Raw genomic sequence first — 15,270 nt, 5'->3', positions numbered from 1 at the left:
AGAGTTTGATGAATTTATTACAATTGATGAAATGACAACAGATGTCAGAAGCAACAGCAAGATTTGGGGTGTGTCTTTTCCTGGGCCACATTACCATTCATATCCACCAGCTGCAGACCAGGACAGGGCACTTCTGCAAGAAATCACTTGCAATTTTTACCTGGAAACACAGGTTGTGGGTGAGCTGGGCTGTTTTGTACAATAAGTAAAAGAACCTAGTCCTTTTCCCCTAGATATGTTGATGTGCTGAAGTGCTAACTGGTTGTGGGAAATCCCTGAATGTGCTGCATCCATTATCCCTTAATATTATCTGTTGCTTTCCATGGAAGAAGTGCTTTGTGGTGGTGTGACTCAAACCTTTCTGATTTGCTCAGTGATACTAAGTACTGGAATGCTCCCATTAATACCAAGACTAGTTTTGGTAGAAAGGATACTAGGAATAGGTGCATGTTATTCTTCACTGAATTTCAGTACTTTAAGGGGAGCTTTTTTATCTCTTCACACCTGCTGATGATCTAGCATCTTCTGTGCTATGGAATTTAAAAAGATAAACTTGTAAAATAAGGATTTCTTAAGAATTTAAATGTTAAACATTCTGCTTCTAGGAATTCTAATTTAGAACAAATCTCAATTTTTGAAAAACTTAGGTTTTGATGGTTGTCTTTTTTGGAAAGGAACACTTAAGGTGCTATTAATATAGTAAAATTCTCCAGTTTTCTCAGTAGGAACCATTTGAAATCCTAGGCTGAGAGAGCACTTGAAACGCTTCTAGGTTTTAATCCCTCACTGTAATACTGAGGCATGCCTAACCCTTAACAACTGTACTGAATACCTCTGGTGTGTCCACTGCCAGCCCCACAAAAGGGAACAGCAGGTTCTCTGCTACTCTTCTTTTATATCCTTCAGAGTTCAGCCTTGCCTGAACTCAAAGTACTGTGTGTGGTGTGGGGAGCAGGCTGAAAAGACAGGCACACTGGACCTTCAGGTGCTTGTCTTTGAGCTCTATCTTGTCAAACTGTTCATTGATGTGGGGCCAATGTAACTCCATAAGGGCAAATGAGCAGAGACTTCTAAGTAAAAAATAGGTAATATATATTCCCACAATACGGTATGCTTTTTCTGAAATGTTAAATGGGTTAAGCAGTCACCCACTTTTAAAAGAAATAATACAGATGAATGTATTTATATTCTTAGGGAAATTATTGATGTTCTGTGCAAGTATTTGTTGCTAAATGGAAATGTGATTGTACATCATTTTGTAAGGCCTTATTACACTGTTCTCTTTTTTTCTCTTTATCATGAATCACATATATAGAATAATAGAATGGTTTGGGTTGGAAGGGACCTTAAAAATCATCCACTTTCAACGCCCCTGCCCTGGCTGGGCAGGGACACCTTCCCATAGATGACATTACCCAAGACCTTGTTCAACCTGGCTTTGAACACTTCCAGGGTTGGGGTATCCACAGCTTCTCTGGGAAACCGGTTCCAGTGCTTCACCACCTTCACAGTAAAGAATTTCTTCCTAATATCCAATCTAAACCTTTCACTTTGAAGCCATTCCCCCTTGTCCTGTCACTACATGCCCCTGGAAAAAGTCCCCCTCCAGCTCTCTTGCCAGCCCCCTTTACATACTGCAAGGCTGCTCTAAGTCTCCCTGGAGCCTGCTCTTCTTCAGGCTGAACAACCTCAACTCAAGGGGCTTAGCAACCTCATTTGCCAGTTCCCTCAGGACCAGTGGATGTGTATCATCAGGTCACATGGACCTGTGCACCTCTGGGTTCTGTAGTTTTCTTGAATCTGATCTTCTCCTTGACATCCCTGTCCAGATTGAATTCTGTCAGGGCTTTATGCTTTCCTGACCTTATCCTTGACTGGAGTACATAAAGTATTTCACTACTGTAGACTAATTAGTATTTCTTTCAGTGGTCAAGATCTATGAGAAATTATATACCCTCAAAGACAAAATACTGCTATTTCTGCTTTCTCTTCTTTTGCATCCCTTGGGATAGAATTAGCATATAATTCAACCTGATGATCTTAAAGGTGTGTTCCAACCGAAACAATTCTATGAAACTATTCATAATATGAAAATTGGAACGTGACAATCTTTTGGCTGAATTTCCTTTACAGTTTTTGGACAGAGCACTGGTAGTATCATCACCTTCTTGCACTTTAGTAATACTGAGTTTGTCCTGGTAGTTTTTGATATATTTTCCCTGCATAGTATTTGTATACTTCAGCATTACCTTTTTATAAATGGGTAGTTACAAATACAGCTGCTGCTGCCTAAAAATAAAAGGTCTATTAAAATGTATTTTTATGTAAAAAAATGAAAACCCAACATCATGATCTAATTCTATTTAGTCATGCAAAATACGCACCTTTATATACAGAAGAATATTGGTTCAAGTAATGTCACTATCATGTTTCATAAGCTTTTTTTTCCCCACCAAGTTTAAGATAGTTGTGGGAACTGACAGGTACTCCGAAGGCCTCGCAGACATTTCCCCTGATACAATCAGTCTGTACCCATGAGAATTGCAGAAGCAAGAAGACAGACAACAGAAAGAAGTTGCAACAGCTTCAAAAGGGAGGATACTGGCCGATGTTTAGCAAAGAATGTGTGTACACTATAGACAACCAATAGTATTGTATTGTAGCCAATGAACATGTGGCTAAGAAAGGCTATAAAAGAAGTTGTGTAAATAATAAACGTGCTTTTTGCCATTGCTCGGGGCAGAGAGTGTATGTGTGTTGTGACCGTCTCAACAGTGACAACAGTAAGCAAAATCAGTCTGATATTTAGGCATCTCTGTAAAGATGAAAAAATCCTGTTTAACACATTACACAATACAGTGACTAGCCAATATTTATTTCTTTACTCAAACTTGAATTTTATTATCAGTTGGGCAGGGCATAAACAAAGATGTGAAAGACTTAACCTACCTCTCAGTTATGTTAGTTCAATTACAAATACCAAGTTTTAAGTCCTATTAAACTGCATCAAGCAGACAATACGAATTTAACCTGTCAACTTAAACTCTTCTTCTGCATATTTTGGTATGAATTCTTGAGTATGGCACAGCTCCAAGCCTTCTAAAAGATACTATGAATTATACATACTTATCTAAGGCTCCTTCTTTTAGATAGGCTTCAGTCATGATCTGCAGCACTGTCTCCAGGACAGTTTGAAGATAAATCTTCAGAGTCTACAGGATAAGCAGAGAAAAAGTGAGTAATTGCAGCTCAGGGGAGGAAAAATGGTTGCTATTAAGTATTTCTAGAATCTATGTAGAACAGATTAAGTAGAATTCAAGGTTTGCAAATTAGTAACTCTTACAATTCGTTTTAAAACAGTGTATACAAATTGTACTCTCTTCGCTGCTGTGAAACTGGATGGTATTCTAATTGTTTCAGAAACACCTGCCACCTTTCGCAGCTTTTTATAGTATTGGTTTTAATATCTGAATTACATTTTCTCAAAACTAAATTAGTATTAATAGAAATTCAAATAAATGTCAGTATGGTTGGCTGTGTTTCGTTGTCTGTGGGCTTGTTTGGTTTTGGTTTTTCTGCATGTAAATGTAAAAACTGGCTAACAGTAACAGTATGTACAAAGCTTTGTGCAAAAACCAGCAGCCTGAAAGGTAAATTTGCCAGGTAGATTAAGAAGACTCCAGTAAGAGAAACACAAAGGATCTACTCTACAGCTGGAGTCTAGCTGGATAAGCAAAGTAAAGCACCTACAAAAGCTTGGTTCACTCTCACCTTCATAGGTCGTCCCACACCAAATGCAATAGAAGTGTTCCTCTCTCAAATAGGCCGTCAGGATGTGTAGCTTTTCTGATACCTAGAGATATGTACAGGTATGCAATGATCTGGAGCTGACATGACATAAAACAATTTGAGCTACTGGTTTGCTAAAATAAAGTGTTTAACCTAATGCTATGGAAAAGCTACACAATACTGTAGGTCAGTAAGATGTGACGTTTCCCACATTTGTAGAATAGGGCACAGGAATTCATGATCTCTGGAAAATTAATGGCTGTTGTTTGCTCCTCCTTCTTTCCAGCTAAGAAACCTGCACTGAAGAGAGAGCTAGAAATATTACTTAGCTACCTGATTTCAAGTATATGGTATCTTTTGTGGATTTTTTCACACCTAATCTCTGCCAAACAAACACATAAGGCTAACAACAGCTGTGTAATATAGTTCTTAAAAATGTGAATTTCTGATGTCCATCTTGAGATAATCTGTGAAACATTTTCAGAAATTAATTAGTGACTCTAAACTTCAACCTCAGATATGAGATGAGGCATCCAAAATTAAAACTCAAAAGCAAATAACTGTAGTCTTGCATTATCTTGGCTAAGGCACAAAAATGTTTGGAATTTAATTTCTAGGCTACTTTTTTCAAAACAGATGAGCAATAAATCAGTGGTTTAATGTTTTATATTTTATCATGTAACTGTATATTTACATTTTAATTATGTAAAAAAATCACTGTTCTAGGATTGCAAAGAGGCCCTTTACTACAGCATGGAAAACAACATGTATACATATATCCTGTATACATGTATGTATGTATGGACACATACTGTTCCAAGGAGTATTAAATGAATTCTGAATCGAGCCACTAATTCAGTTGCAGAGCTTACACTTAAGTCTGAGCTTGTGCATTCATCTTCCTTGTCTTCCTCATCCTTTTTGTCTTCCTCTTCAGGTTCTATCCAAAACCAAGTCTCCTTGGGAACATCAATATCCTTAAATAAGAAGGGATTTAAATGAAAGTTATCTGTCTTTGTAGGTTTTCTTCTAAGATGCTGGATAAAACCAATTTCTAGTAAGTGAGTTGTTAGGCTTTAAAACTTACATGTGTAGCATAACCAAGAATTACTAAAGCTGTAGGTAAGTATATTAGTCTACAACAAGGATTATTCACTTTTTTCTTTTAAACAAGGGAATGCATGCTAATGCTAACACCTAGTTCTATTTCATCTGTTTGTTATGTGCACAGCTACACAGCAACATAATCTCAACCAAGCTTGTGAGCAGATACCCTTGTTTATCAGCATGTTTAGCGTGCTGCCCCAAGATATTTTATCAAGAGATCACATGATGGTTCCTAATTCACCTCAGGTAAAGTTAAAAAAAGAAGAGTAAACAAAGATGATCTAAGCTTAATTCAGCTGACTTCATTTGAAGCAAACTAAGTGGTATTGAACAATATCAGCAGAACTTGTGAGGTGGTATAAACCTCTAACAGGTTAATAGAGGGGAAAAAAAAAACAACCTTGAATTTTTCCAGTGGCAAAAATGTATAGTAGTTCACTGCTATTACCCATGTTATTCCTTGTACGTGGAAGGTACTTAGTTTTGTGGGGGGTTTTTTGTTTGATTGTTTGTTTAATGCTGGTTTGGTAAATCTGCTGATTCCCTCAATAATGATGCCCATTCTTAAGAGATACTGAAGATTGGCCTGGTGCTAGACAAGCTCCTCAAGACTCTGCCTGAGGAGGAAGGCTGAATAAGATGACTTTCAGAGTCCATTCCCAATGTCAATCATTGTGTGATGATGTTGCTCCCTCACCTGAAGCAAACAGCACCATTATTTATGATGGCCTGACACTGGCTACCGTATGCAAACAGCTCAGAAGTTACCACAAGAATGCAGGAGCAAAACCACACATCCTCATGTAAGTTACCATGAGGTTAGTGTGCACCTTCAACTATCTTAATGGTACAAACATATACTTTGAAATATTTTAAGAGGACTGAAGTGTTGCCAAACATCAAGACTTCAGGCTAGTTACCCCACAATTTCAGAGAACTTTCAGAAACCGAAACACTAGTTTGTTTGTAGCCTGTATCTCTAACCTTTAAGTCTTCCTTCCAACCCCCCAGAAAACCCCACAGGTCTCACTTTTTGCATATCTAATTGCTGGCAGGCCCTCTGGCTTTTTCTCAGGTCCCCTTCCATCTTGCGTTCTTCTTGTTTGGTTTTGAATCTTACTCTGTTAAGAACAAGCAGAGATCAATAAGCAGGCAGACACGCAGTGACAGATGCATTCTAGTCCACAGCTTTTTAAAACCAGAAAATCTAAGACTCTATTCCTATTAATTTTCTCAGACCTGGACAAAATTGAAGTTAAGAAGTCATTCTGACATTATTTCTTGGCAGTTACACCTTCAAGATACCTTCTTTGACCACACTACACTGTTTCTTCATCAGGTTTTCATAAGACACAAAAAAGTGGTTTACGAAAAATCTGCAAAAGATACAGCCTTCCCTAAGCTTTCCTTCTCCATATATTACAAGCAAATCAGGAGAAAACAAAAACAGTACAACCTTAAAAACTGTATCCTGATTTTCAAAACCATTGTACCAACACTTCTTGGGAATATCTGTGGATTTTATATTTTAAAAGATGATACGTTTCTCCAGTTTAAAAAGTTGCATATGACTTGAGAAAAGTTAGTATGTATATTGTTTTCATTATTAACAATTACAAAACTAAATGATGCAGCACATGCTTTTAGCATTACAGTGTCCATCTACTTTTCCTTTAGAACTGAGAAACAATTACTCTGTAATGTAACCTTTCATTCAAAACATTCAAAAATAGTAGCACATTAAAAGAAAAACCAAACTTCAAACATAAAAAGAATTCTTGTTCAGACATTGCTTGGAATATCAGTTATATGACACTACCTGAACTGATCTGCAGCTTGTTCATTTGCTTGTTTTTTCATATGGAGTTTTTGTCTATAGTTTTCCAGTTTTTCTTCAGCTTTTCGCTTTTTTAATTCCTCGTGACCAAGCCCACTTCTGCCTATGGCAGTTCAAAAGATGAACGTAAGCAGTTGAGAAGCTCTGATATCCAACTGAATAAATCAGAAAGCACCACAAACCTGTTTTTATGTTCAGAGGAATAGGTTCAACAATGCCTTCTCCTGTGAGAGAAAAAATAAGTCAATTTAAGAAGTCAAGTTTTTCTCAAACAATGATTTGTTCAGTGTATTCAAGCAGCAAGCTGTTTTTGCCATTATTGTGATTTTTTTGCTTGGAAGTTGAAAATCACCCAATCAATGTACATTTAGTGCACTACAAATGACACAGCTGTACTGGAACTCCCTCTCTTTTTCCAGCTTGTCTGCTGGAATCCTATGTATTTTTTTCATGACAGGACCAAACTGAAAGAAAATGGTGTTGACATGACAGGTATTACATGCCTGTGATGAAGACTGTTACAGCCTTCTGGAATCTCACAACAATGATGAACAATAAAAAGAATCTGTCTGGGCCAGTTCATTTGTGATTGTCTGCTAGAGACACTGAACTGGCACAGCAGTTTTACTGATTTTACTTCATCTATTAAGGCTTCATAAGGGTAGACCAGTGTGCACCATTTCTTTTTCAGAATCCAACTATAAATTTCAAGAAGGTTTGATGTTTTTGGAACACTATTAGCTTTGCAAAACCATCAAAACATCCTTAATGCAATTCCTGTAGACATGCGTGTAGGGAAGTGCATTTATTGAGCTGCAAGTGCTGCTCTTCCCTTGCACCCCTCAATAATCTGTACTATTTTTACTCCAGTTTTAGGAATTTGCTCTTATATTTTGTTCTGTTACAGCACCTTCACAGTTTCATAATGCTATGGTTCTCTGAGAGGCACTTATTGACCTGTCAAAAAATGAAGTGACAGCTGCAGTCTGTAAGATATTAAGGTATAGCTGAATACAGGCACATGCTTCCAGAGATAGACAAACTTACCACTTTTGCCAAGGGCCTGGCCGCTCTTGTAGCCCATCTTCTGGAGCAAAGCAAAGCCTTTGTTCTCGTTGCCTAATGCACTTTTCAGTACCAAGTCACGCCTCTCTTTTTCTTCTTCTTTTATGCTTTTTTGTCTGTTTTTCTCATTGGCTTCTTTTTGCTTTTCTTCTTTCTGAAGAGCTTCCTTCACCCGCCTCACCATGGGCAAGCCTGGCCTTACATCCTGCCTGCGAGTTAATAATTCCAGCAAACATGAGCGCTTTTATTTTTTAACATGTTTACAATAACTTAAGAGGGGTGAAAAAGAAGAACTACATACTTACTTAATAAATAAATCAGACATATAGTCTTCCTCTTCATCTCCCTCCATGCTTAGCACGCCTCTTTGCCGACGCCTCGCCTCTGGACACTATCCGTGCGTGTTACCGAGCATTTTATTTCTCTGCGCGTCCCCTGCGCGGCGGGGGACGAAGGGGCCGAGGGACGAAAACTCTTGAACCCGCCGGGCCGGGCCACCCCCTGCCAGCCCCGGGGCACCCGCGCCCCCCTCCGCGCCCACACCGCGTCTTTCCGGGCTCCGCTACCGGCGGCCGCGACGCCGCTCCGCGCCCGGGAGCCCGCGCCGAGCTGCAGCCAAGCGCCAGGAGCAGGCACAGCCTCGGGAACAGCGGCGGGAGCACCCGCAGGAACCGCGCACCCACCAGGCCCGGCCCGGCCCGGCCCGGCCGCACCGCGGCGCCTGCGCGGGGCCGCCCCCGCCCGCCGGCGCCTGCGCCCCTGCCGCTTCCTGCTGCGCGGCCGCGGGTGCCTCCGCGCTGCCGGGCTGCGGCGGGGCCGGGCTTGGGGCAAAGCCGCTGGTGTCAGCTCTCCGCGCCCGCCGGACCTGGGCACGGCGGGGGCTGAAGCGGCGGAACCCGCCGGTGATGGTGCCGCGGCCGGGGGCGAGCGCGGCGCAGCGCACCCACACCTGTCCGTGACCGGCCCCCGGGGCCGCGGTGTCGCGGCTGGTGCAGCCCGGAGCTGGCGGGACGCGGCCGCCGCACGGGAGGAGCGTAAGTGACCGTGAGCGGCCCGGTGCGGCCCGGGGGGCTGCGGCGGAGCGGGCCGCAGGGTCCGCGCTTCCCCTCGGCGTTGGCGGCGTGTGCGGGTCGGTGTGCGCGTGTGCGTGCGGGGCTGCGTGCTTGGAAGGCAGCGGGCACCGTTCGCTCGGTGTCGTCTCCTCTGCATCATTGCATGAACATCGTGCCCTTACGGCTGGCGCTGCACCGCGGCATTACCTCCTGAGGGGTTTTCAGAACCAGGCGTGGTGCCCTGAGAGCTGCTACAGCGTGTTAAAGTAGCCGATACAGGTAGGAGCACCCAGGCACGAAAACCTTTTCACCTGATGGCGTCCTTCCGAAGTGTGTCACTTCGCCTAAACTTGCCTGTTTCTCGGCTTTCACACTCCACTGAGGTGTACACGTGATGAAGATACAGATAGTTGATTTAGGCATAGGAAAACAGCTGGGGAATAGAAAGGAATTTTAGTTCATCTGAACGTTTTCTTATCTCTATAATGCTCCAACATACCTCACTGGCTGCTGGTTGACTTTGGTCCGCTTTGGCTCTGCATCCTTTGGGCGATCACCGTGTTATGCATTTCTTGTAACATGCACAGCAAGACCCAGTCCTTACTTACCAGGATCGGTAGAACTCGTTAGGGTTTTCACTGCTTTTTGGAGCAAACCTTTGGCCAGTGTAAGTGAGCTTTGGATTGTCTATGTAAGTAGCTCTGTGTTAGACTGAATCTTCAGTTAGCTGAAAATTTGTGTAATTGTTCTTGTGTCTGATTCCTTGTGCTTCATCAGTACAGCTGAATGTATGTGCAGGGTTGGTTGCTTAGAGCTTGTGTTTCCTACATTTTAGATGAAGAGGTACAGGAGTGTGGGTAAAGTGCATAAGGTGTTCATGGCTCTTATGGCCAGGTGCAAATGCAACCTTTTATTTGGGGAGGGAAAGGGATAATGAGCTGTGCTGTCCAACAGTACTTATGGTACTTATGTGCTGTGTGGGTGTGACAAGCAGTGCAGATCTCTGGGATGATATCCAAAGAATCATAGTGCCATCATTCATTGAGTCTCTCTCTGCTCTCATGTAAAGGTGTTTTGAGGTGATGTGTCTGAGTTACTGACAGGCAATGCCTTCTCAGTTCTTTATAAATGTGAAAAAAAAGAAAAAGACAGAAAATGTCTTTGGAGGAGTTAGGGAGGGCTGTGCTTCCATACGTGGCTCTTCCACCTTTGCTGATCTGTCACTGTACCGGTATGCAGTGAAAAATATGCAAAGTCCTGAAGTGCAGGGAACAACCTTAACATTAAAGACATTTTGATGTTTTAGTTTCATCAGCACCAAATCATTAAGGTGGATTTAGAACCGTAATACAGTATTAATGTCACTCTTACTAATGTCTCATTTGGGGACTGCTTAAAAAAATCAATTTAAGTCACTTCATTTGACTTTAAGAATTTGTTGATTTTGACCATGAATGAGGAAGCAGCTGTGAGCTCTTGAGAGCACAAGTGGAGCAGTGCAGCTGTCAAAAGATGATGTCTGTTGAAAGCTGATGTCTTACGTAATACTCCTTAGTTGTGTTGCTTTCTCTGTTTTGCCTGAGATCCTACTTTCAGCATCACTGCATTCAGGTTTTGGGGTTGGGTTGTTTTTCTGCCTTTCGGGTTTCTTTTTGCTGAAGATGGTTGACTTACTGTTGTTTTAGGTAATTCTTGTGGATTTTTTTCTTCTGTCAGCTCTGCATTGAACAGCTACACTTTTTTCCAGGTGGTTTGCTAAGATGAAGTTGGCAGAGTGTTAGTTTATGCTGATAGTGTGCTTTTGGTAGTGCTTTGATGCCAGCCTGCACTGACTGTTTGAGCAGGATCTCCAGTGTTCCATCTGCAGGATTTTGCCTGCTGGGGAAACCTGCAGTCATTTGGCTGCTGCTTGTGTTCTAGGCTGTCACACCTAAGGCTTGCTGGATTTCAGAGAGCTCATTTGTCCAGCACTTAAAGCAAGACTAGTGGCATCTGGGAAATCTCAGGTCAGTGATGCCAAATCCTATCGCTGTTCCTGCTTCTCTCAAACTTGTGTGGGCTGGAAATTCCTACTTGTGGTAGGCTCATCTTCTCAGCTTGTCTTTTGAAGGGTGTTGAGAAGGGGGCCGAGTTCATACCCAGCTTCGGGAGTGTGCTCTCAAGGGTCTTGATTTGTGACCGTCCTTTTTCTTGTAAGAGGACACAGTGAGATGATGATTCCTTTACCTTCTTTGAACAGGGATTTCAGTATATTTTTCTTGGCGAAGAGTTTGTACCCTGAAATTGCCTGTAGGTGCTCTTTTTGCAATTAACAGCTTCCTGGAATACTAATTAATGTACTCAGTTTGTAAATATGAGTAGCTTTTATGTGGGACTACTTAGCTAAGACAAGTCTAAGCAAGCTGAATATTTTAATTTGATTTTCAAAGCTTTGTACTGATGTACTATACTTTATACTAATATTTACATTTTTATTTTAGAGTTTCTACACGAATTTGCAATAAAACTGGAATTTAACCCATTATGGAGCTGGCTCATAGTTTGTTACTGAACGAGGAAGCATTAGCTCAAATCACAGAAGCAAAGAGACCAGTCTTTATCTTTGAGTGGTTGAGATTTTTGGATAAAGTGCTGGTAGCTGCCAACAAGGTAATTTTATGGAGTTTTCCTCCCCCTCTTCTTTTTAAAGAAGCTTTCTTTAAAAAAGCATTTGTATTAATTTCATGCCACAGAAAGTTGACAGGTAATGGCCAGATGGTAGCTGTATGGTTTCAGATTCAGCCTGAAGAGCCTCTGTGCTAATTTGTAGATTTTAGTGTTTAATTGTAGGCAGTTAGTAGGCAGCTAGTAAGTATTTTTGAGAAGTAAAAATTAAATAGGATAGCAGCTAATTCTGAGCATTTAGCATCTGTCTGTTATTGTTGAATGTATCTCAAATCTCTCTGAGACAAGCAATTTGCTGAGTTACATACAGTTGGGAGTGGTATAAGGTTTACTTCCATTTCTTGTAGATTTTTCTGAGTCTTAGAGGCAACACAGAGGATTAAACTACTTTTCTTGTTTATTTTTGGTCTGTTAACAGACAGATGTCAAGGAGAAACAGAAGAAACTTGTAGAGCAGCTAACAGGACTCATCAGCAGTTCCCCTGGGCCACCCACACGGAAGCTACTTGCAAAAAATCTTGCTGCTCTCTACAGCATTGGAGATACATTTACTGTCTTCCAGACACTTGACAAGTGTAATGACATCATCAAGAGCAAAGATGACACTGCAGCCTACCTGCCCACAAAACTGTATGTTCAATATTATTGGGGAAAGGGGAATGATTTTTAAGCCAAGTGGTCCTGGATATTACAGAAGAATCTGCCTATATGTGTGCATGCTATGTTTGCTTATATTTTGTGTACTTGTTTGGAGTTTGTATAATGCTTGATATAGACAGCAGAGAAAAGCTCTCAATTGAGATTGTGCAGGCAGGACTCAGAGGTGACACATACGTGGCTATCTGAAAGTGAAATGTTTTTCTCTGGGCCAGGCATTATGTTATGACTCTTCACATGCTTATGGCATGGAGAGGATAACAGTCAATGAAGACATTCCACCAGTGGAATTACTGCTGACTGTGCTCAGGTACCCATTTAAGGTGGAACCTGCAGATTGTCAAACCAGAGCGTTATCTGTGCCTTGAGAATTGTCACCAAATATTCAAGTTTTTTTCTCTTTCAAAGGTTGCCTTTTCTATTCCTCTGCCATGGTGAGCTGCACAGGTCTCTCAAGCAGAGTCTCTATACATGAATATGTGTGTGCATGTGTGTATGAGCCAGCCTGTCTTTAGTGATAGGAGCAGTCTTATTGGTAGGAGTTTGGTTAATGCCACAAACAACTTCCACTGAAACTGTTTTTGGTACTTTCCCATGTACTGCTTCATCTGTTCATGGTGTCTAGTGAACCCTAATTTGGTTTTGCCTTCAGATATTATGACAACAATAGGATTTAACAGTAAAATCTGAAATAGTCACTGTTTGGGCAAATACTGTCCTATTTCTAGCTCTTGTTCACCTCTGTGAGGAGCTTTTATAAGTGAGAAGGGTTTTCTACTATAATATGCTCTGAAATTTATGCTACCCAACTCATAGTCCAGAAGGTTTTTTAATGGACACATGCCCCTTAAGGCGGAGGCTGTAGTGAGTTTGTGACACAACTTTACTAAAATGCTATTTATCCAGCAATTCCCGATTTTAAAGAAGCCTCATTCCTTTGTGTTGAAAAAGTGCATGTTTTCAGGGACTGCTTTTGTGACTGTCCTGGAACAATTTCTGTATGTAACTGCAATATGGTGTAAATTAAATATTTCTAAGCTCAAATGGCAGGGCAAGAAAAACATGTATATAACTGTTTATGGATCCAGACATTTTACAGTGCCTGTAAATTTTCTTGTGTTATGCAATAATTTCTGCATTTTAAGTTCTTAGTCTTGAAAAAACCCCATGATTCAGTATCTACAAAAATGTGTCAGGATATATTACAGGGTATGGGTTTTCTTGCAGGTGCTTGGAAAAGAGACAGCTTATTGAAACATTAAACCCAAATTTTGCTGAGATTTCAGGTCATCTTGTTTTCTCCAGAATTTTTCACTCTATGTGTGGATCCTGTAGTAATAAATACCCTTTCAAATACATTTGTATTCCTAAAAGCTGGTAACTTTTCTGTTACTTTTTTTTGGTAAACAAAAAAATTATTTAAATGCGCCTTGTTGAACAGCCAGTATAAGTAGTGGATAGCAGATAGATTTTTATTCATCAGTGTTGATTGAAACATATATTTCTATTTAACTATTTGTTTAAATTTAGATGATATAATAGTGTGTGTACTCTTTATCTCTATTTTCTCATAGGGCTGCTGTGGCATGTGTTGGAGCATTTTATGAAAAAATGGGCAGAATGCTGGGTAGTTCTTTTCCAGAAACTGTGAATAATCTATTAAAGTCTCTGAAAAGTGCAGAGGTAAGTTTCAGTTTATTTATGTGGTCTTAATTCCATTTAAACTGAAACCTGTTTCCTGTTTGCCAGATTTCCTGGATTGTTTTTCTTCTGCATTGAAGGCTATAGATCACTTGCCTAGCTAGTTTCAAGTCTACTGCAGAGAGTTTAGACTTTATTGTATGAATATTCTAATAGTTGCTTCCTAGTGGCATCAGTAATTAAAATTCAAAAATTACCGTATCTGTAGTTTCTAACTACTGTGTTAGGATTTATGCCTATGTACTCTGAGTAAATATTAAGTTGTTAAAAATTAATAATGAATACTTAAATTTTGCAGGGAAGTTTTGTTACTCTGCATGTGAGCAGAATACATTGTGCCCTGTAAAGAGAGAGTGTATCGTAATATCGAGAGAATGTATCCTGGGCTGTCAGTGGGTCTGGTTTTGTGCAAATAGCTCTGTTGGGACAAGTTGGAATACTGGTTGTGTGGATCTTGTGGTGGCAGCTATTTTCTTCAGCTGTGTTGTTGTACCTGTGTGATTATTTATTTATTTGGTTTTTTGTGTGTGTGCTCTCAGATTGTAAGTACCTGCCTTTGTGCAGGTACAGCATGAAGCTGCTAACTTACTTGGGCTTCCCATTCCCTCCTATCAGCTGCTCTTTCTTTTTTCCTCTGAATCTGCAGTTGATAAATATTGGGGCAGTGCAGGGGCATTTTACCTAGAGCCAATTTGTTGGGTTTCCTGGGCTCAATTTATGTGACAACTAAGGGACTTCAGGTAAAGCTGTGTGTAGTGCTTACTTCTATTTAGAATCAGCTACATATCCATTATATATGCCTTCGTTTTCAATGTTCGCAAAAGCATTCCTGCATACAAGCAGGAAAATGCAAAAGTATACACCTGGTTCTTAAAGTAACTGCTGTGTCCAGATTTTTGCATAACTATTTTTGTGTGTGTGCAGTCTCAGGGCCGCAGTGAAATTCTGATGAGTTTGCAGAAAGTCCTCAATGGACTTGGAGGAGCAGCAGCTTCTTGTCACCGTGATATTTATAAGAACGCCCGGTCTCTGCTGACAGACAGATCTATGGCTGTACGGTGTGCAGTGGCTAAGGTGGGTGTCTTCTCACCAGTCATAGGAATTCTTGTGCTGTGACTGGGGAGTACCTGCAGTTGAGCTGGGACCTGTTGTTTGGGAAGGGAAATTTGATAATTAGTTGGACAAGGTAAGTCCTTACTAGTTTACACTGCAGGCTCAGATATTTGACTTATTTCACAGGTACTATATTCCCTACTTAATAAACAAATACGAGATAGAATATATTATCTGTGAGCCTCAGTGGGAGAGGTTTTTGGTAACATGGTTCTTCTGTTGAGCTTTCTTTTAATTTTTTCATTTATGTATTAGCCTGTTCCATGACTCTTCTGATTGTTTACT

The 15,270-nt window shown here is 40.7% G+C and overlaps 2 protein-coding genes across 6 annotated transcripts in view; one reads left to right on the top strand and one right to left on the bottom strand.

The window, feature by feature from the left end:
- Positions 1 to 2: 2 nt before the first annotated feature.
- Positions 3 to 8,519, bottom strand: GPATCH11 (G-patch domain containing 11). Of its 3 annotated transcripts, XM_069010004.1 has the most exons (9): positions 8,104 to 8,515; positions 7,781 to 8,007; positions 6,916 to 6,957; positions 6,716 to 6,836; positions 5,927 to 6,017; positions 4,662 to 4,766; positions 3,772 to 3,853; positions 3,127 to 3,212; positions 3 to 160 (listed from the first exon to the last, which is right to left on the bottom strand). In XM_069010004.1, the coding sequence occupies exons 1-8, from the start codon at positions 8,148 to 8,150 to the stop codon at positions 3,157 to 3,159; spliced, it is 771 nt and encodes a 256-aa protein (XP_068866105.1). In that variant the 5' UTR covers positions 8,151 to 8,515; the 3' UTR covers positions 3 to 160; positions 3,127 to 3,156. The 3 variants fall into 3 exon arrangements, with proteins under 3 accessions (XP_068866105.1, XP_068866104.1, XP_068866106.1); XM_069010003.1 differs by lacking the exon at positions 3 to 160 and having other exon boundaries at positions 167 to 3,212; XM_069010005.1 differs by lacking the exons at positions 3 to 160; positions 3,772 to 3,853; positions 4,662 to 4,766 and having other exon boundaries at positions 167 to 3,212; positions 8,104 to 8,519.
- Positions 8,520 to 8,580: 61 nt separating this feature from the next.
- Positions 8,581 to 15,270, top strand: part of HEATR5B (HEAT repeat containing 5B) — a 57,757-nt gene continuing 51,067 nt past the window's right edge. For 2 of the 3 annotated variants that reach the window (XM_069010001.1, XM_069009999.1), the window contains exons 1-5: positions 8,581 to 9,129; positions 11,331 to 11,499; positions 11,933 to 12,144; positions 13,746 to 13,854; positions 14,797 to 14,946. In XM_069010001.1, coding sequence (XP_068866102.1) covers positions 11,374 to 11,499; positions 11,933 to 12,144; positions 13,746 to 13,854; positions 14,797 to 14,946 — 597 coding nt within the window. In that variant the 5' untranslated portion in view covers positions 8,581 to 9,129; positions 11,331 to 11,373. The remainder of the gene's footprint in view (positions 9,130 to 11,330; positions 11,500 to 11,932; positions 12,145 to 13,745; positions 13,855 to 14,796; positions 14,947 to 15,270) is intronic. The other variant, XM_069010000.1, reaches the window with a different exon arrangement.

Source organism: Aphelocoma coerulescens, chromosome 3 (assembly GCF_041296385.1).
Source record: "Aphelocoma coerulescens isolate FSJ_1873_10779 chromosome 3, UR_Acoe_1.0, whole genome shotgun sequence".
NCBI lineage: Eukaryota > Metazoa > Chordata > Aves > Passeriformes > Corvidae > Aphelocoma > Aphelocoma coerulescens.
This window is presented reverse-complemented; position numbering and strand designations above follow the sequence as displayed.

Coding starts and splice junctions, on each gene's coding strand:
- GPATCH11 (XM_069010004.1), bottom strand. CDS start 8,150: ATGGAGGGAGATGAAGAGGAAGACTATATGTCTGATTTATTTATTAA. Junction 4,767..5,926: donor AGCAATTAGATATGCAAAAA/GTGAGACCTGTG, acceptor TTCTTATTTAAG/GATATTGATGTTCCCAAGGA. Junction 3,854..4,661: donor GCACAAGCTCAGACTTAAGT/GTAAGCTCTGCA, acceptor ACATATCTCTAG/GTATCAGAAAAGCTACACAT.